At 43.1% G+C, this 20,340-nt stretch overlaps 1 protein-coding gene across 7 annotated transcripts in view; it reads left to right on the forward strand.

Annotated features, from left to right (window-relative positions):
* myocd (myocardin) overlaps nt 1–20,340 on the forward strand; it is a 620,755-nt gene that overhangs the window by 503,056 nt on the left and 97,359 nt on the right. For 3 of the 7 annotated variants that reach the window (XM_080209045.1, XM_080209046.1, XM_080209052.1), the window contains exons 1-2: nt 14,428–14,734; nt 18,816–18,881. In XM_080209045.1, the coding sequence (XP_080065171.1) occupies nt 14,614–14,734; nt 18,816–18,881 (187 nt within the window). In that variant the 5' untranslated portion in view covers nt 14,428–14,613. Of the gene's footprint in view, nt 1–4,710; nt 5,032–14,427; nt 14,735–18,815; nt 18,882–20,340 lie in introns of those variants that run through there. The other 4 variants (XM_080209049.1, XM_080209048.1, XM_080209050.1 and 1 more) reach the window with 2 other exon arrangements.

Consider the following 20,340-nt stretch of genomic DNA (forward strand, 5'->3'; position numbering starts at 1 on the left):
CTCGAAGGGCTAGATGGCTCCTATTTCTTATGTTCACGTTTTGTGAGATTATTTTGGGGACTGTGTCTTTAATTTAGGGTGAGATAGAAAAGTTAAGGGGGTCATGTCACCTATTGGTTTAAGTCACAGGTAGATTTCTGACCAATAAGGGAATTAAGGGTTATGGGGAGAAGGCGGGTAAGTGGAACTGAACCACTATCAGATCAGCCATGATCTTACTGAATGGTGGGGCAGGCTCGAGGGGCTAGATGGCCTACTCCTGCTCCTATTTCTTATGTTCTTATGCTCAATTCTACTGATAAGCTTGGTTGTTAAAAATTAAAGCCGGCAGAGGGGGCAAGCTACGAAGAAGGTGCAAGATATTCTCACCACTAAACAATGGACACAGTGGCTGTGCTTACAGTGAATTGACTGTTAGTCTCCAGTTCCCAAGGAGGTGTTATGAAAGTCAAGTTTTGTGAATGGTTAGACTTTAAACCGTCTATTTTATTTCAAGATAGAATAGAGTTGGGTTTGGAGAATAATTAATCAGCATTTCTACATGGATATGCGATCCATGTAATTTACATTGCCAAGGAGATGGGCTTTGAGAAAGAAAGAGCCCATAAGCAGCCATTGTAGGATTGGGTTGCAGGTATTCCTAAAATATCACAGAACCTCACAGATGGGGTCAGTCTACAAGAATCTGAGAAGAGAGCATGACAGCAGAGAGAGATAGGGGCAGTAAGTTTCTGTTGTTTAGCATGGAAAATGTGGGTGAGTGCTTGCATTCAGATTGAAGAGACAAAGGTCTTGAGGGCTTAAATGAGACTAGAAGATTTGCCTAGCTTTAATTAGAGAGGGGGATCTTCAGCGTAACCCACAATGTGGAAGTCAGTTCAGAGATTAGGAGTAGGATTTTCTGGTCAAGTCTGCTACAACACCAGATATTCCTATCCGAGGTCTGTGGCTCTTCAAATTTTCCATTCCGCCCACGAAATTCCCATGGTGGATGGGACCAGAAAATTTACCCCTTCTCAGCTGGATAAGGGAAAAGATAAAGATAACTTTGGCTTGATTCGTGGAGAATTAAGTGTCTAGTTAATAGAGGGAGTATTAAATTATAACGATAGAGGGAAATCTTCAGTCATTTTAAATGTTAATTCTTTCTCTGTCATTTTGATTCTAAGTTGTCTGTTGAACTAATGTTTAGTCGATGTTGCTTTTATTTAGTGTGTTATAGTAAGAGTCTTAAAACTTGGAAGTTTGTCATGTAATCCTTTCAGCCAGTCAATGGAAGTTTGAAATTCGTTTAGAAATTATTGCCCTCTAGGGGAATCAGAACAATATCAGTATGCATTGACGTTTAATTTTGAAATGGAAAGTGATGATTTGTTATTTTTCATCTGTCACGTTAGAAAAAAAATGGATGGAAATAAACAGGATAGTTCATCTTTGATCAGAAACAGAGTAATGACACGACCGTAATTTGAGGCAGAGAGCACATTCTCAACAAGATCCTTTTGACCTCACCTTGTTAAAATGGTATGAACATCCAATTCTTACCTCTTGACATCTGTCAGGCTGACATCTGTTCATTCCAAGGTTGCCAACTGTGGTTTCTAGAGTTTTTAATCATATCAACTCATATCTCCACGCCATTCCACACCCCCCCATATGCCCACTACTGGTCACCTGATGGATCCACCCCTCTTGCCAACAAACAATTTAAAAAGCCATTAAGGCCATTGAGTCAAGGGTGATTCTTGGTTGTGAAGATGAATAACCTCCCCCCCCCCCCACTCAATAGCACAGGGGTGAAACAATGATCAAACATGGGATGAGGCTAGCTCATTGCACTTGGTGTGCTGATGCCTGTGCTAGGGTAGAGTAAAGGGTCAGACTAGCCAATGAGATTGAACCAAAGCTTTATCTGATGCAATTTTTCAAAACCATCTCGGCCTTTTGGCTAAGATGAGGTGTTAGATCAAGCCCAGGAGGGGGTGCAAAGTCTCATCCCGTCAGCTTGGATCTTGTTTGATCCAGCCCAAGATGGGGTGCAAAGTCTTGTCTTGCCAGCTTGGAACTTGTTTGTCTCATGTGGGGACCATGATTGAACTTAACTTGAAATGACTGTTTTGATTACGAATAAAGCACCGAAAGGCACTAATAAAAAAGAAGCAATAAAGCAAAATATTGGAAGAAAGTTAAAAATGCACAATTTTCTAAATGCCCTAATGACTTACTTTCTCCAGATTTCGCACCACATCCCTGGAGAGTCTAGAATGGATCCAATCAGGAGAGATTTTAATTTGATTTATTATTGTCATATGTATTAGTATACAGTGAAAACTATTGTTTCTTTGCTGCATAGACCAAGCACAGAGTACATAGGGGAGAAGGAAAGGAGAGGGTGTAGAATGTAGTGTTACAGTTGTAGCTAGGGTGTAGAGAAAGATCAACTTAATGCGGGTAGGTCCATTCAAAAGTCTGATGGCAGCAGCGAAGAAGCTGTTCTTGAGTCGGTTGGTACGTGACCTCAGACTTTTGTATATTTTTTTCCGACCGAAGAAGGTGGAAGAATGTCCGGGGTGTTTTATTTATTGACAGTGTGGAGTGTTTCTATGGTTGGGTCTGAGTTGGGAGAGTAGATTTATTTACATTTTGTCCCTGAGACAGGATAAACGGCGGGGCTCAATGATGAAATGGGAATCGATTCACGGACCCTTAAACATTGAAATCGTAAAGGAAGGGCAAGGTTGTATATCACCCCGGGATGGAACTGCTGGCTGGTTAGAGTTCAATTTCTGGAGGTTGTCAGAAACCTGGCGCTGTAACGTGGGCGGTGATACAGACAGAAAGAAACAAGGGGGTCACCGCCGAAAGTTACGCCGGGGACTGTGAAGGAAGGCAAGGGGTTATTTCGGCGGATCGCCCGGCGACTGCTTAAAATGCCGAGCAGGGGGATCGTCAGTTCGGCAACTTCACTCCGGAATAACAGCACGCGTTTTTACACTGAGGCTGCTTCAGCTGCCAGCGGTGTTGTAACGCTGGGGCCAGGGCTCTGCGTTACAATGCAGTCAGATAGGGAGTTTCACAGACTGGTTCCCACCCAAAACACCGCAAGTCTGGCTGTAAACCGGGGTGTAAATGATTCCGGAGCAATGCAGAAAGGGACTCCCCTCTGCTAAATTTCTACTCACCTCGCCCTGACCCTCACATTGGAACCGAATCAACCCGATTTACAATATCTGTACAGTGAATTCATCCCTCAATCTATTAAATCGGGGTCTGAGTGTAATGATAATTCTATATGTGTTGCTGTGTCTGTAGGTCACACCTATCTCTCTCTACACATTAACGCATACATTTAATCTTAACCGCGACACTACAGCAAATGTATTTTTGTGTTGTCACTCTCCGTGCGGGTCAGTCTGGAAGTAAATACAAGTTGAGTATTGCAGCAGTGTGCCCGGGCGCTCAATTGTTGGCACATTGCTATTCGCTCCCCTGTAACTCCACTGCATTTCACCGCAAATTCATCATATCTCCCCGGTGCTGGGAATGGGCAGGGTGGGGTAGTGTTTGATGAGTGAGGGGCTGTTTTATATGTGAGGAATGGAAGGAGGGAAGGGGATGGGGAGGTGGAGTGGGGATGGGGAGGCTCGGAGTGGGAGAGAAAGGAGGTGGGGGGGTGGGTGAGGCTAGGAGTGGGAGAGAAAGGAGGGGTGAGGGGAGGGGGAGGGAAAGGGAGAGGAGGGTGAGGGGGAGGCTAGGAGTGGGAGAGGAAGGATGGGTGAGGGGAGGGGGAGGGAAAGGAGGGTGAGGGGGAGGCTAGGAGTGGGAGAGGAAGGATGGTGAGGGTGGATCTAGCCGGTGGAAACGCAATCAGATGACCAACTGGAACGCCACCTCGCGTTACAACTACTCCAGCTTTCTGCTTCTTTATCGGCTCACTACTCTAAAATCCCCAATTAAAGAAAAATAAATCTGATTAATGGGAAAGGCATCGTTTTATTTTCCTTAAAGTCACCCCCTTTGTGAAGAAGCTCGGCTAAGTTCCATCAAGAGAGATCACACTGAGAGTCAGTGTCATTAGATTGTACTTGGCTTTCTCTATCAGAGAAAACTCGGATTGTGCTGGGAACTGCTTTTAACACATCTGGATGGAAATGGACGGGCGGTGGGGGGCATTAAAGCTCCTGTCCACAGTTCCGAATCGAGCCATCCCGGTTACTCGGTGTTCAATCCCCAAATGATTTCCTGTGGAGCTAAGTCATTCGCCGGGAGTTGCGATATCCGCGAATTTGGGGCGCCTCCAATCTCCCCGCAAGCCGGGGCTGCGCTAGGAGGGGGGATGGCGTGTGGAGCAGGAGAACCAGCACAACTTGCTGCCTGGCTCTCTCTCTCTCTCTCTATCTCTGCCTGCGGCAGGACCAAACTGTCCGGAGCAAACACAAACACAAGAGCCCACCTCCCCATCCAACACTTGTCGAGCTGCCACGGCCGCTTTCCAGGATCAGATATCAACAAGCTGCAAAGGTCTTTCGACCGCTGGGTCGCTGTAAAGCACAAGGCTGGCGAAGGAGCCAAGATCGCGGCGCTGATGATGATGAGAGTGAAAGAGTTGGTAGGAGGGTCCGGAATGGCAACGCGGCGTTAATTAGCCCTCCCCAGTGCACCGTAACCAGTTGCTGTCTCGCTAGCCGGGGGGGTGGGTGGAGTGGATGGGACCAAAAAGCCTCGAACAAGTTTCTCGCTGGCCACAGCTACCCCTGCTGTAAGAGCACAGAAACTAAGCACTGAGTGAGTGTGTGTGTATGTGAGAGAGAGACAAGAAACTCTTTTTGGACGAATTCTTATTTCTCACTTGCAGTGCCAGTTGCTTTCCCCCTCCCTCCCTGTCTGAACCAATTTATGGTTTGAAAACTTGAGGAAAGCTTCCACTGGTCTTGGCCGATTTTACTGGAATTGTCTGTTGTGTCTTAACTTTCAACATGACACTTTTGGGCTCAGAACATTCACTGCTGATCCGAAGCAAGTTCAGATCAGGTAAGGTAACTTGTCGCATTACAAGTACTTTTGTCATAATCTTAAAAAAAAGTGTACGTGCGTTATTTTCAACCTTCGCTTTTAGCTCAGCATTTTAAATAGGCTAACTGAAGACATTAATTTATGGAGCAACTGCACTCTTTCAAGCACTTTGCCTGATACTTAGGGAGTTTCATGTTGAATTTGTTACCTGACAGCAAACCTTATTTTTTGCACCCTCTCACTTTTGATTTTACGTTACCTGCGTCTGTTACTCATTTTAGTTTTAATCTAGTTTCTTAGATTTTGCAGGACAAAGCATTCATAGCAATAGCCACATCTGACCTGTAGGGAATTAGAAAAAAACGTAACTTGTTGATACCAAATCTACTTACTACCTCTGGTAATATTAGATGCTGATGTTGTTGTGGATCTTTCCAAATTGCAACAGATAGGTGGTCATTAGGGCTTTGTGAGAGGTATTTGTAATTGCGCTTTTTCTATAAAAAAGTACATGTTTACTCTTCAAAACTGGCCTGGGGGAACTGAAAATCAATTCGCATGTATTTGCCAGGGTTTAGATAAAGAATTAACCGCATTCTGACCTTCAGTGTATTTGTTTGGTAATTATTGCTGTTTGTTTGAATGAGGCTAATTTTGAACCCAAAGCTTCTGAGAGGTTGTCAGCTCACACAAGAGGTTCTCCTAATGTGCCTGTTGACAGTGCAGGGGTAGGACAGAATTAAACCAGTCCCGCTGCTAATATGTCCTTGACAACCAATTTACCACTGCTGGAAAGACATCTCATTGTATCTCTGACTGGCCTTTACTCATTATTTGTCAACGAATAAAACCGTCTGATGGCACCGGCATTTCAAGGTTTGTCCTTTTTTATTGGCCATTGTTAACACGCAAGTGGATGTGAAGCCCAATGAACATCCTTATGATTCAACCTTCATGTAAACAACACTACATTGGAGGTAAATGTTTATGCATTTGTTATAAATTATTATAAATGTAAGACAGAATTGTGCATTTCAAAATATGCTTACGTTGTCCTTACAGCTGATTAATTCAAATCATGTAGATTTGAGAACTAAGACCTATTCATTTAACTAATATATAAATTTCTGTATTTGGCATTGTCTTCTGTCACCAACAAAAATTCCAATAGAGTATGATATTCAGGAATGATTTGTTTAATGCAGACGTATAATTACTTTTAAACAGCGTTTGTTTGTTGTGTTTTAGCCCAGTATTTGTTTGTATGAATCCTGTGTGCATTGGAATTCTAACAGTGTAACTCTTCAACTTTGTGACAACACTGCCACCTTCCTGAAGCAAATTATAATTGAGTTTGACATTGCATAGTTCATTCATGATTCTAATTTCAGAACTAATGTTTCAGCGTTTTCTTGCATTTTTGAATATGCATATTTTTAATTTTTTTTTAATGCATAAAATTATGAGTAACAGCCCTGCATGGGGAACAGCATTTATCATGAAGAAGGCATGTAGGTAATGGAAATGAATTGTACATCACTGCTCAGTGGACGCAAGTGGATCAATAAACAGTCACCAAACTGGGATTTTCACTAGAAAACATAACTCTATTAAACATGTTTTGCGTAAACATTTTGTAAAGTTGTTCCTGAAATGAAAATGAGTACTACTCATAAAAATTTTCACACTGCATGAGTTATGAGTAAAAGGGGATATCGCAACAAAATATTCCAGTTTAAAGTATCAATGCAGCAGGCAGATTAAACACTTCTGATTCTTCGAGCAGTAAAAGTCACCCACCTATGTCTTTTTAAAATGTTCCAAATGCTAGCTTATCTTGCTGTGTGACTGCTTTGTCTCTCACAGTGCATTTCTGTGATCTGTGTTACATTGCTTTACATCAGTGAATTAAATGGTAGGCTCTCAGCTGTCTGATCCTATGTTTACAACAGGAGTTGGTGCCCAAGCCCTTAAGTCACTGGACAATAGGGTCTGTCACAAAATGGATTAGTCACTGCTCCCTTTATTCTGTCTCAGGACAAGATTTTCATTCTATATTTGTCTTCCTCAAACAATTTATCAGTTATGATCAGTTGATCTTATTAAATAAATAGCATTAAAACTCATCATTATAGCTGTGGACTAATTGGTTTATTTTATTGATTAATTCAATTCAGTGGCTATTTTATTTTGGTCCCTTCAGTATATGTACCAGCAGTGCTCTGGCAGTAACCTCTTAAAATACTTCGAACAAGAGCAGAGTGCATCATTTCATGAAATATGCGGTACATTTTGATCAGCAACATTGGAATAAAGATCACACATCTCTGAATTCCCTTTGTTCTCTATTGATTGCATAATGAGAATTGATTTGCAATCACTCTGGCCCGAGACAATTAACAGTCAATGATCCATGCATTTAAAATCTGAGGTTGCAATCTTTAAACCATTTCCAGTATGAAATTGTGTTTGGTCTCATGTAAATACAAGAGCTTTGCACCGAACTTGACAACAGCTTGGAAGAATACGATTTTTGAACTATAATGTGGGCATTAGAATTTACTTTCAATTTGTTACTTAGAATGTAAGTTTACCTTAAACAGTTTTACTGCCCCTGAAACTCACCAGATTATTTATTCTGTTTTTACAATCACTTCTTTTCAGTCCAGTTTTCTCCGTAAACATCATTCTGCTTAATTGCAACATTAGTCTCAAGTCTAATCTGCCATCTGGAGTTAATCATTGGTGCAATGTAATGTCAGAACCTGACAGTGTGATTGCTGTCCCAAAAGAGTTCGACTGTAACTCCATATTATCATTATCCTGTGAAGCCAACACAGATGCTAATATGTTGACATCTACAACACCTGACATCAACCTGTTGGTATACATCTATGGCCTACGCTTTGCTGCACTCACTCACAGATGATCCTGAACTTCCCAATTTAAATTAGTTTGAATGGACCTCGAATACTCGGGCCGTTACCTCTGCAACACGCAAAGCGAACAGAACTTGAATTCACCCGAGTTATAGTTTAATTGGAGCTAATGCTTATTTTGTAAACTCCCTTTTAGTGTTTAAATTTTGTCAGGTCATTTGGCATTTTCAGTCATTCTATTCACAGAATTTACAGCACCTGTCTGCACTGGCTCTCCAAAGAGCGCCATGACATAGTGCAATCCCCCTGCCTTTTCCCCATATCCCAGCACATAATTTTCATTCAAGTAATCGTCTAATACCTTCCTGAATGTCTCAACTTGAACCTGCCTCCACAACACTTCCAAGCAGCACATTCCAGACACAAATCACTCGTTGCGTGGAGGAGTTTTTTCCTCACACCACACTTACTACTTTTGCAAATCTTTTGAAATCTGTGCCCTTTCATTTTTGATCCTGTAATGAGTGGGAGCAGTTTCTCTCTATCTACTCTGTCCAGCCCCATCATGATTTTGAACAACTCTTGTCAAATTTCCTCCTTCAACTTCTTCACTCCAAGGAGAACAGTCCCAACCCCTCCAATTTATCCAGATAACTGAAGTTTGTGAACTTTTTGGATGTGAGTGGTGCTTTGTAGAAAAGTCTATGTTCATACATGGCACTTGCTGCTCAAGGAAAGTGGTGACCTCTCTGGGACTGAAAGCTGGAGTGTCATTGTGCTGGAAGGATCCTCAAACCCAGCACCAAATCAAAACTCGCTTGAACCTCAGTGGCTTAGCGAGCTGAGAGATGTGAAATGATATGAACGCTTTTGTTTTAGAAGTGAAAGAAGTTTATTTATGTTGAATTTTGCTGCACAGCCAGGTGTGTCAAATGACAAGTTCACTCATCCCTGCACATCTCTCCCTGCACTTCAGAGAATATCCATAAATATTCCTTCATAAATATTCCCCAACACGTGGCACCTGAACAATTTTTGTGTCGGTAATAGAAAAAGAATGTAAACAGTACTGTCATTTGGAGAGAAAGTAAGATTTGTCTCGATTGTTTAAACACCTTAAATCCAAGTGTGCCATCGGATTAAAATCATAAAAATCAATCACAGAAAGACAGGTTAATATTTTGCATGGGGCCCGTGCTTATCAAAACCTCTGCTAAAACTGCCCAAACTTACTTGCTGGTCTTTTTACAACACAGAGTGGTGCTTTGGCCCATCAGTGCTCTTGGATTTGAATCCAGATTGCACAGATCAAAGCAAGTCAGTTAACCCAGTCACTCTGAATCTCGTGTGTAAGCGTTTAAGGATATTTATACAATGCATAAAAAGAAATTAACAAACGCTTGGTGATTTTTTTTTTAAATCACTCTCTTTTAGAGTTGGGGAAGAGGTGATTTTTGGAAGTCCCAGATAAATAATGCAGGCTTTGGAGATAAAACTGCAATGGACTCTTTCTCGTGGAATTGAAACTGGGTCTGTGGCATGTTGACCATGGAGCAGCTGTCGGTGGCTCTTATACTAAATCATAGAATCATTATAGCACAGAACCCATTGTGCTTGCACTGGCTCTCCAAATAAGCATTATGGTTTAGTGCCATCTCCCTGTCTTTCCCCATTATCCCTTCTCATTGTTTCTATTCGAGTAATCAGCTGATGCCCTCTTGAATGCCTCGAATGAACCTGCCTCCACCATATCTCCAGGCACAGCATCCCAGACCCGAACTACTCGCTGTAGTTCTACATTTGCAAGGTACGAGGAAAGACCACTGGTCCTGAGATTGGCACTGCTGCCTCACAGCAGCAGGGACCCAGGTTCAATTCCAGGCTTGGGGCACTGTCTGTGTGGAGTTGGTACATTCTCCCCATGTTTGTGTAGGTATCCTCCAGGTGCTCCGATTTCCTCCCACAGCCTGAAGGATGTGCTGATTAGGTGCATTGGCCATGCTAAATTTTCCCTCAGTGTACCCAAACAGGCGCTGGAATGTGGCAACTAGGGGATTTTCACAGTAATTTCATTGCAATGTTGATGTAACCCACTTGTGACACTAATAAATAAACTTTAAAAAGCAGATGAAACATTCCTAATGTATTTTCTTTCCCTCATGATTCACTACCTTGCCCAAGTGGCTGTTTGTTTTCTATGCGGTAGCCCAAGAGGTATGTTTTTATTGTTAGAGATTTCAGCTTGAAATTTGAGGAGACATAATAGATATGTTGAGTCTTGCCCTCATCTACTGTTCACACTCTTAAAACAGAGAATATTGGAAAGTGAATGGAAGATGTTGGCTTAGTGCACTTTAAATGGCTGATTCTAGTGAATTTTGGGTGTGATTTCACAGAATTGCAAGTTAAATCAACTAGCTGAACAAAGAAATTACTTTGCTGGGCAAGGCTGCAATTATCTTGAATGTTGGAATTGGACTCTAATCTTGTGGACAAACTGATCCTCCAAACTAAGATAATCTCTCGTGATTGTACTGATCCCATTTTTTATTAACAGAATTACCCCACCTTCGTTTCCTATCTTCCTTCCAAAATGTTTGATACCGTTGAATATTCGAGTCCAAGCCACAATCACTCTGCGACTTTTGTTTGTGTAATGGATATCAGATCATACTTATTTATTTCACTTCATGCTTTCAATTCATCCATTTTGTTCGGCGTGCTTTGTGCATTAATTTAAATAAACAGCCTTTAATTCTGCCTTTTGGTTGTTTTCCCCTGCTCTGACCTGATTTGCTGGTGCACTGTTATGTTTGTACTGAATCATAGAATCTATAGTGCAGAAGGAGGCCATTTGGCCCACGATCCTACACAGGTCCTATCCCCCTAACCCCACATATTTATCCTCCTAATCCCCTTAACACTGAGGGGCAATTTAGCATGACCAATTGACCTAATCCACACATGTTTGGACTGTGGGAGGAAACCTGAGCACCCGAAGGAAACCCACACAGACACGGGGAGAATGTCTGTGGGGCATTTGCACAGTCACCTGAGGCCAGAATTGAACCCGGCTCCCCGGTGCTGTGAAACAGCAGTGCTAACTGTTGTGTCACCATGCAGCCCCGACACTGGAGGGTCTGCCTATCGTGCTCACCTCTTTGGAGTGGGACTTTGTGCCCCTAAGTAGAAAACTGAGTGTACGAGTGCTGCAAACTGAGCCGTGGCTGATACTTGATACAGCAGGAAGGTGCCAAAAAAAAAGAATTGGTTACTTTGCAACATACCAACTAACTAGCAATAGAAATCTGCCAGCAGCTATGTTGCTCCGAAGGGCTTTCTGTGGAAGTAATTTCACAATTAGCAAAACCAAAGAATATGATTCCTTAGGCACCTGTGACAGATTCAGTCTTCCAGGTACAGAATGGTTGTGAGAGTCCAGGCAGGTATGAATAAAACAAGAAAGGGGGAAACAAAAGCTTCATAATAAATGCAAAGTAGATTGGAAACTGCTCTGCATCATATCACACCGTGGTATCACATAAAGATTGCCAGTGCAGTTGTGGATATCAGAATTGAAACTAGTTATATATTCCATCTAATAACTTAACCAACAGCTTTAACTGTTAACTTAGAAAGAAGGGCGATGCACATGAAGGTTTGGAAGCTAATCATCCAGATGAACTGTAAGAGCAAGTTTTCTTGGCAGCTGCTTGCTTTTAGTTAAACAACCATGCCTGTACTCATCTCGAACATTTCTACATCTCAGTCATCTATTGGGAGGCAGAATCCTGCCCACATTTAAAATAAGAGCCGAAAATTCTGATTTTTTTTTTGATAAGGAAAATAGAATGCGTGTGATCTAACGGTCACCTTCATTGTCAAAGGTGACATTTCACCTTTTCCTTTCTTTCTACTTTCTGCTGTAAGTAGGGGCCCACCGAATAAAGCGGTTTAATGATTTACTGCCAACAAAAATCTGTGATTGGAAAGTAAAGGAGCGTTTGGCTGTTTTCCCCATGGGGTAAAATACGATATGTGTGGAGTTTGCACATTCTCCTCGTGTCTGCATGGGTTTCCTCCGGGTGCTCCGGTTTCCTCCCACAGTCTGAAGATGTGCAGGTTAGGTTGATTGGCCATGCTACAATTGCCCCTTAGTATAGTGTAGGTTAGACAGATTAGCGGGTAAAATATATAGGGATATGGAGTAGGGCCTGGGTGGGATTGTGGTCGGTGCAGACTCAATGGGCCAAATGGTCTCTCTCTGTACTGTAGAGTTTCTGTGATTTCTAAAATCTCACCTCTTCACATCATGCTCAAAGTCCACCATGACAGTCTTGCTAAATTTGTTGATGTCCTGTGTATTTACCGCTGAGGGACAGGGCTGCCTTGTGTTGGGCCTGGGGTCGAGTTGGCATTTGCATTCGAGTTGCACTGACGATTGCTCCCCTCACAGTGGGTGCAGTTTGTGGGAGGGGGGGCTTAATTCCTGTTCATTAAAGTGAGCAATGAGATCAGACCCCTCTCCATTCTTTTCCCCCTCCCCAACCCCAATTCACGTTGTGCTCGCTGTCAGCATGAAGCACTCTCTGACAGTTACTTGAGCAAGTTGGATGCAGAATAAAATATTTCCCAAAGACTTGGTAACATGACAAGACCCTCCTGTTTAGCAGAGGTTCTGAGGTATGTGGTTAGCATAGTAACCGAATGCCCCAAGCTTTCAGTTTTATTTTGAAAACGCAGTCTCACAGTGCTGAGTGTTCAGCTAACTCGATTAAGGTGTGATCTCTAACATACAGGAACATTCAGCACCTCGAGTCTGCTATGTCATTCAGCTAGACCATGGCTGATCTGTTGCTTAGCTGCATTTACCTATCCTTGCTATATACCCATCATGACAATACCTAACAAAAATCTATTGATCTATATCCCAAAAGCACCAATTGTTGCACCAACCACATCTTGTTGACAGTAAGAATTCCAGACTTCAACAACTTTTTATGTGGAATAAAGTGCATTCTAATCTCCATCCTAAATCCAAGATTGTATCCTCTTGTTCTTGATTCCCCCTGAGTGGAGGAAATAGTTCCCCAGCTACTCCATCCAAACCTTTTTTAATGTTAAATGCCTCCATCAGGTCACCCCTCTCAACCTTCCATACAGCCATGTAAGATTGTACCTGTATTCCTGCTGAATCCTGATCAAGGCCTAGAGGGGAGAGAAGCATTCACATTGGAAGAGAGGACATTAGCCGTCCTTGAGGCTGTTTTCACACACCCGATTGAGACATTGCCAAGAGACCTGCACGTCAGAAGGAATTGTGGAAAGTTAAAAAGTACCAAAACTAACTGTAAAACTGATAAAACAGAAATATCAAAATGGGCCAAATAAGACCAATACAAATCGTCTAGCCATTTGACATTTTAGGGCGATACAGTGGCACTGTAGTTAGCACTGCTGCTCAGGGCGTCAGGATCCCGGGTTCAGTGCTGGCCTCGGGTCACTCTCTAATTCATCCCCAGTCTACGTGGGTTTCTTCAGGGTGCCCTGGTATCCTCCATAGCCCCAAGATGTGCGGGTTGGGTTGATTGGCTATGCTGAGTTGTCCCTTAATGTCAGGGGGACTAGCAGGATAAATACTTGGGGTTATGGGGATAGAGTGGGATTGTCATTGGTACAGGCTCGGTGGGCCAAATGGCCTCCTTTTGCACTGTAGGGATTCTGAAGGATCAGGACTGGTTTTAATAGGTTCCGACCACAACTATTATTAGTCATTCAAATCCCAGAACGATTACATCACCGAAGTAACCACATAACCTTCACAGAGTGCTCATTAACAAGTGCATTGAAAGGATCCAAGCGGAGCATTTATGCTGTGTATCAATTACTCCAAATAGCAGTTTTGATTATAAAAAGTCAGAGGCAGGATTAATGCAAAAAGAAAATGTTCTTTTAAATGGGGTAGCAATCAGCCGGTAAAAGAGGCGAAGAGTCAGCAAAAGGCTATCACATCGACTGGTCATTAATGTTACTTGCCCTGCCTGCTATGCAATTCCATTTTACTACGAAGGACCAGAATAAAAGGGCAGAAATATTGTGTTGTATTTACTTTGCAGAGCTCTCTCCAGAAGTTTTTTTTTTCACATTCTTTGCGGCGAGTGTCTGTTACAGTATTATCAGCAATTCAGCTGTAAAAGCAGCACCAAAGTGTAAATTGTCGGCCGTTTTCGAGTTGCTTACTTTTTCAGAACTTGCTGGGCAGGCGTATTCGCGGCCGACAACTGTTGGTACTATTTTTGTCAGCTTAATTTGATCAGTTGTGTATAAATCATCTGGTTGAATTTCAGTGACCGGTTCAGGGGCCTCAGCACTTCAGCCTGACTTTTGAGAGGCTTCTATTTTTAAGGCGGTTTCCCAGAGGTTGGCCTTTTATCAGCTCAGCCCCGGTGGCCTGAAGAACAGCCGGGACCTGAGAGGAAATATTTCATGCAGGTTCCAACATGAGTGCGGAGAGCACTTCTCTCTGCAGGTTGACAGCAACCAGAGGGTGTGCTGGGAGTGATCTCATAGTCTCGAAAGCGAGCTTCCCTGCCCATTCATTTTCGGCTGCTCAAACTAAACATTCGGAAGTATGGGGACACTTAGAGGAACCCGGGCTCTGCCAGCGAGACTCGACTGCAGTCAGGTGCTTGCGGGGCTGTGACCCTTTGCGAAAGTGAGCATGGTTGATGCCACAGAGAGGCAGGACAATCTGTCAGGAATCATGCCTTACAAAGTGTATGGAAGCCAGGATGACAGCTGCTACATTCACTCCTGTTTCATCTCTCAGGGATTAAAAGGAGGTTTGAACATCTCATTTTTACTCTGTTTCCACCTCCCCCCCCCTCCTTTTTAAAACCTCAGCTGCTTCTCATTTTAAAATTTGAACTGTTATGATGTGCATTTCTTGCTACTGAACGCTTGCAACTTTCCCCAGTTGTTTGCCACCAAACAAGTTATGGCTTCTATTATTGGGCGTTGGTGAGTCAGGATTAAATAGGCTGCTCCCTTTTGAGTTCACTGTTTTAGATTTGTGAATGTGAAACCTCTATCTTAGTGTAACAGAAAAAAATAAAACCACCAATCCTGAAACCTGTGGTAAACCCTGTACCTCGCCAATTACTTTGCAACAACAGCAAGGTCACATCTGCATTAAGGGAGCACACACTATTCGAATCAGATGCACACATTTAACGTTGGAATTCGTATTCCTGAATGGCCAGTTGAGGAGCTGGGGCAAGGCACATGGTAAATAAGTTCTCAAGGAAGTTTAATTTCAGAGTCCAGATGCTGTCCAGCGTGATGCTGAACTATCTTGGGAATGTGACAGTGTTTCACCTCTCAGTGTTCACGGGTTTTGTTTTTGTGTGTGTGTTCTCCTGTGCTGGGACCACACACTGCCCATGGTTCTGTTTAAAAGACGTGTTTATAATTGTGCATCCTGTTATTTGTGTGGTTGCACTGTTTGTTTGTCTTCCAATTTTGTGCAGCTGTTGTCGTGGAGACCGGAGTTTCGTTCTTTAAATGATGCTGAAAAAAATCCTTTCGATTTTTTTTTTCAGGTTTTTATTATTTAACATTAATTTAATCAAATCAGCCCTTCAATCTCCCCTGCTAGTTGAGTGTATGGTCGGTTCCCGGGCACCCACTAGGGGGAGTATATCACACTATTACAAAGCCACGGCCATCCCCTGAACGAGGAAATTTGTTGTGGTGCCTTATCACATCTCCCATGAGTTCCAAACCACTTCGCATTCAGAAAGTTGCTTTGACACACAGCCACTGTTGAAAAGCCTGAGATGGCAGCAACCATTTTTGCACCTCTGGCAAGTTCTGACAGAGTACCATGAGATGACTGGTGGCATCATTGGAGGGGGAGGAATCATTGCTAGGACATCAGGAGAACTCCATGCTTGTTGAATAGCACTGAGTGATCTGTAATTCCACACAACAGGCAGAACACAATTCGGTGCTTAATTTAAAAAAAAGCTTCCTCAATACAGCTTTTTAAAGTATCAGCTTAATTGAAATATTCACTTTCCCACATGATCTGGACTCCTTTTCACAAGGCTTCTGTGGATTTGCTGACGTGCACTTTTTTTTTGCAGATAAATGAAAGACAGCATACATGTATCATGCATAAAACCTGTGGTCTTGCCCCTGAACCACAGAAATGCCAAGACCATGAAGACGTCCTTATTGAATAAGTGCAGCTGTATATAAAGCACCTCTCCGCAGCTGTCTGAAATGACCCTGCAGGCAATAAAAGTCAGTGACATATCCTTTAAGAAGTGCAGGCAGTGGGATGCCTCTCTCCCGCCACCCCGCACCCCCCCCCCCCCCACCCCACCAAGCACCCTTAACTCAACAACTCTTCCAGGGGCGCATCTTAATTTTTCCCCTCCATTAAGATTGAATAGGCAGGTGTCCAGACAGCAGCAGCACCCATTTTTGGTCCCGACCTCATAAGAACATAAGAAATAGGAGCAGGAGTAGGCCATCTAGCCCTTCGAGCCTGCCCCGCCATTCAATAAGATCATGGCTGATCTGAAGTGACTCAGTTCCACTTTCCTGCTTTCTCCCCATAACCCTTAATTCCCCTGTCTATCAGAAACCTATCTACCCGTGTCTTAAATATATTTAGCGAGGTAGCCTCCACCACTTCAACGGGCAGAGAATTCCAGAGATTCACCACCCTTTGAGTGAAGCAGTTCCTCCTCAACTCTGTTCTAAACCACCGCCCCCCCCCAACCTTATCTTGAGGCTGTGCCCTCTAGTCCTGCTGTCCTTTCTGAGCGGGACGAATCTCTCTACCTCTACCCTATCCATCCCCTTCATTATCTTATACGTCTCTATAAGATCCCCCTCATCCTTCTAAACTCCAACGAGTATAGACCCAGTCTATTTAGTCTCTCTTCATAGTCCAACCTCCTCGTCTCCGGTATCAGCCTAGTAAACCTCCTCTGCACTCCCTCCAAGGCCAAAATATCCTTGTGCAAGTGCGGCGACCAAAACTGCACACAGTACTCCAGCTGCGGCCTCACCAGTGCCCTGTACAGTTGCAGCAAGACCTCCCTACTTTTATATTCTATCCCCCTCGCTATAAAGGCCAGCATCCCATTCGCCTTCTTGATCACCTGCAGACTGGGTTTTTGCGACTCATGCACAAGGACCCCCAGGTCCCTCTGCACCGTTGCATGCTGCAGCTTTTCGCCCTTTAAATAGTAATCCGTCCTACTATTATTCCTGCCAAAGTGGATAACCTCACACTTGCTAACATTGTACTCCATCAGCCAGGTCCTCGCCCACTCGCTCAGCCTAACTAGATCCCTCTGCAGACTTTCCACACCCTCTGCACAATTTGCTTTTCCACTCATCTTTGTGTCATCAGCAAATTTCATCACCCCACACTCAGCCCAGTCCTCCAGATCGTCTATATAAATGGTAAATAGTTGAGGCCCCAGCACCGATTCCTGCGGCACTCCACTAGTTGCCAACCGCCAATCAGAATAGCACCCATTGATACCAACTCTCTGCCTCCTATTAGACAACCAATCCTCTATCCACGCTAACACCTTACCCCCAACTCCATACCCACTAACCTCCTGAAGCAACCTTCTGTGCGGCACCTTATCAAACGCCTTTTAAAAATCGAGAAACACTACATCCACCGGTTCCCTCTGCCTACCACACTAGTCACATCCTCATAGAATTCCAATAAATCTGTCAAACACGACTTCCCCATAACGAATCCGTGCTGCGTCTGCTCTATCAAACAATTCTTCTCTAGGTGTCTCGCTATTTCTTCTTTGATGACGGATTCAAGCATTTTTCCAACAACAGACGTTAAACTAACCGGCCTATAATTCCCTGCCTTTTGCCTGCTACCTTTTTTAAACAGCGGCGTAACATTAGCCGTTTCCCAATCTTCTGGCACTTCCCCGGACCTCAGAACATAAGGTTCTGTCCAGCATTAGAAAGGGGGAGGAACTTTAGTCAACTTCAATTTTTGTTTTCGCCAGATATATTCTCCACTTGATATATAAAATATGAATGAAAACTTCAGGATCTTGTGGTTGTTAAATTGAGCGTTTGTTGCTATATTCAACTCAAAACTATAAAATAAATTCTAATTTAGCTGGCTACCAGATAATAAAATTGATTTCTTTTTGAGAATCATTAGGTGCCATAAAATGATGTGCCCAATCCCACAGCATTGCACCATCAGGCAGGCCTCTCTCCGATGGTATTTTCTCTCTCTCACCTAGCTCAGCAACAACTAATGGGCGTTGCCTTTCATCTTATAAACTTCCTGGTCTATCCACCACTCTGGCAGTTCCAAACAATACCTTAACTCGAGGTTTAAACATTGTTTGATCTTTGCTTTGTTGTTGCAGTTTATTTATCTCACTCAAATCTCAAGGGTGCTACCACCTTGTTAACACCGTAATGCTACTCTTTATCATTCCCTTTGTAAAAGCCACAAAATTCAAAGAAAGGTAGCAACCGCAGTGCCAAATATATTTTCAGCAGGCTTGTTACCTTAGCAAGAGGTGATGGTCAAACCATTCCAGCAGTACACACCATTGCTTTTCAAAAAGTACAGCAAATGTGAATTAAAAACTCAAAAGATGAACATATTTCTGGGAAGCACCTGACACCCCAAAGGGAGAAGCCTTTCAACATTGATTGGAATGGTAGTGGCAGATGGTCTTCCATTGCCTGAAGTGCCCTGGTATCTGCTTGGCTGACCTCAAGCATTTGCCATGGCCCTCCTCCTCACCACAGTCTAATTACCCTCCCTATGTCCTCCAAACACTCACTTCATGGATGCTACTGAAGGGCTTGCTTCCTGATCTCTGCAAATGTTGTCTTTTGTTGCAGTTCTACAACTCCGACTCCAGCAACGAAGAACCCGCGAGCAGCTAGCAGACCAAGGCATCATGCCACGTAAGTACACATAAGACATCAGCTCTTCTTTCTCCTCTGTCTATGTAAATGCAACCAGGAAGCCACTGTGTATCACCAGTTATGCTATAAATAGTGCAAAGCACAAAGTGACCTCTTTGACCACAAAGAAACGTAAATGTAACTAGTGAAAAAAACATTGAGCTGTATTAAGTCCCTTCAGCTGCACAAGATAATGTACTAAATCAAATTAATTGCTTGAGGGAGGTAGGGTTGAGGTAGTAAATTCCATTTGAGAGCTAAATGAAGAGCAGTTCAATGTTGGATATGTTCTGGTTAATAACTGTTTTACCCAACTTCGACTTACACTTACACCAGCAGGTTACCGCACTGTAGTTCTGGAGGTTGTGGCACTTTCTCATGTGAATTCTCAGAGCCAAAGCAAGGTCATTGTGTCTCTGCTGAGGAAACTTGAACTTCTGATAAATTAAAGTCCTGTTGCCCAGCCAGCAACTATTTAAAAAAAATAACGGAGCATCTTGTAACTCCCAAGGATTAAATGTCCAGACTACCTCATAGCGAGAGATCTTCATGGAAAAATAATGATAGTATTTCACAATCATTGTGTTCCTTATTTGCAGCATGTCTTTTTTTAAAATTATTTTATCGATTAATGTCACAAGTAAGGCTTACGTTAACACTGCAGTAAAGTTACTATGAAAATCCCCTAGCCGCCACACTCCGGCACTGTTCAGGTACACTGAGGGAGAATTTAACATGGTCAATGCACCTAACCAGCACCTCGTTCGGACTGTGGGAGGAAACTAGAACACCCGGAGGAAATCCACGCAGATTAGGGGAGATCGTGTAGACTCCGCACAGACAGTGACCCAAGGGTCAGGGATTGAACCCAGATCCGCTGGCGCTATGATGCAGCAGTGCTAACCACTGTGCCACCATAGAATCACCACAATGCAGAAAAAGGCCATTTGGCCCATCAGGTCTACACCAACAACAATCCCATTCAGGCTCTATATATCCTTGTAACCTCATATATTTATCCTATTATTCCACCTTAACACTTAATTCACCATGGACATTCAACTTAACCCACACATTTTTGGACTATGGGAGGAAACTGGAGCACCAGAGGAAACCCACGCAGACACAAGGAGAACATGCAAATTTCATGCAGTTACCCAAAGTCAAAATTGAACCAGGATCCCTGGTGCTGTGAGGCAACAGTGCTAACCACTGTGCCATCATGTTGCGTATATGCGTACATTAGCATTGTGCTTATGTTACTGAATTAGACATGCAGAGAACTGGACTAATAATCCCGGAACCTGAGTTCAAATCCCACCATGACGGTGCAAAAATTTGATTTCACTTATATCTGAAAATTTTTTAAAAATTGGCCCTAGTAAATGTAACCAGGCTATTGTCAGGTTATGGTGAAAACCCACCTGGTTAGCTCTGACGAAGGGCTATCTAGACGCGA

Source organism: Carcharhinus amblyrhynchos, chromosome 21, assembly GCF_965287045.1.
Source record: "Carcharhinus amblyrhynchos chromosome 21, sCarAmb.v2.hapA, whole genome shotgun sequence".
Taxonomy (NCBI): domain Eukaryota; kingdom Metazoa; phylum Chordata; class Chondrichthyes; order Carcharhiniformes; family Carcharhinidae; genus Carcharhinus; species Carcharhinus amblyrhynchos.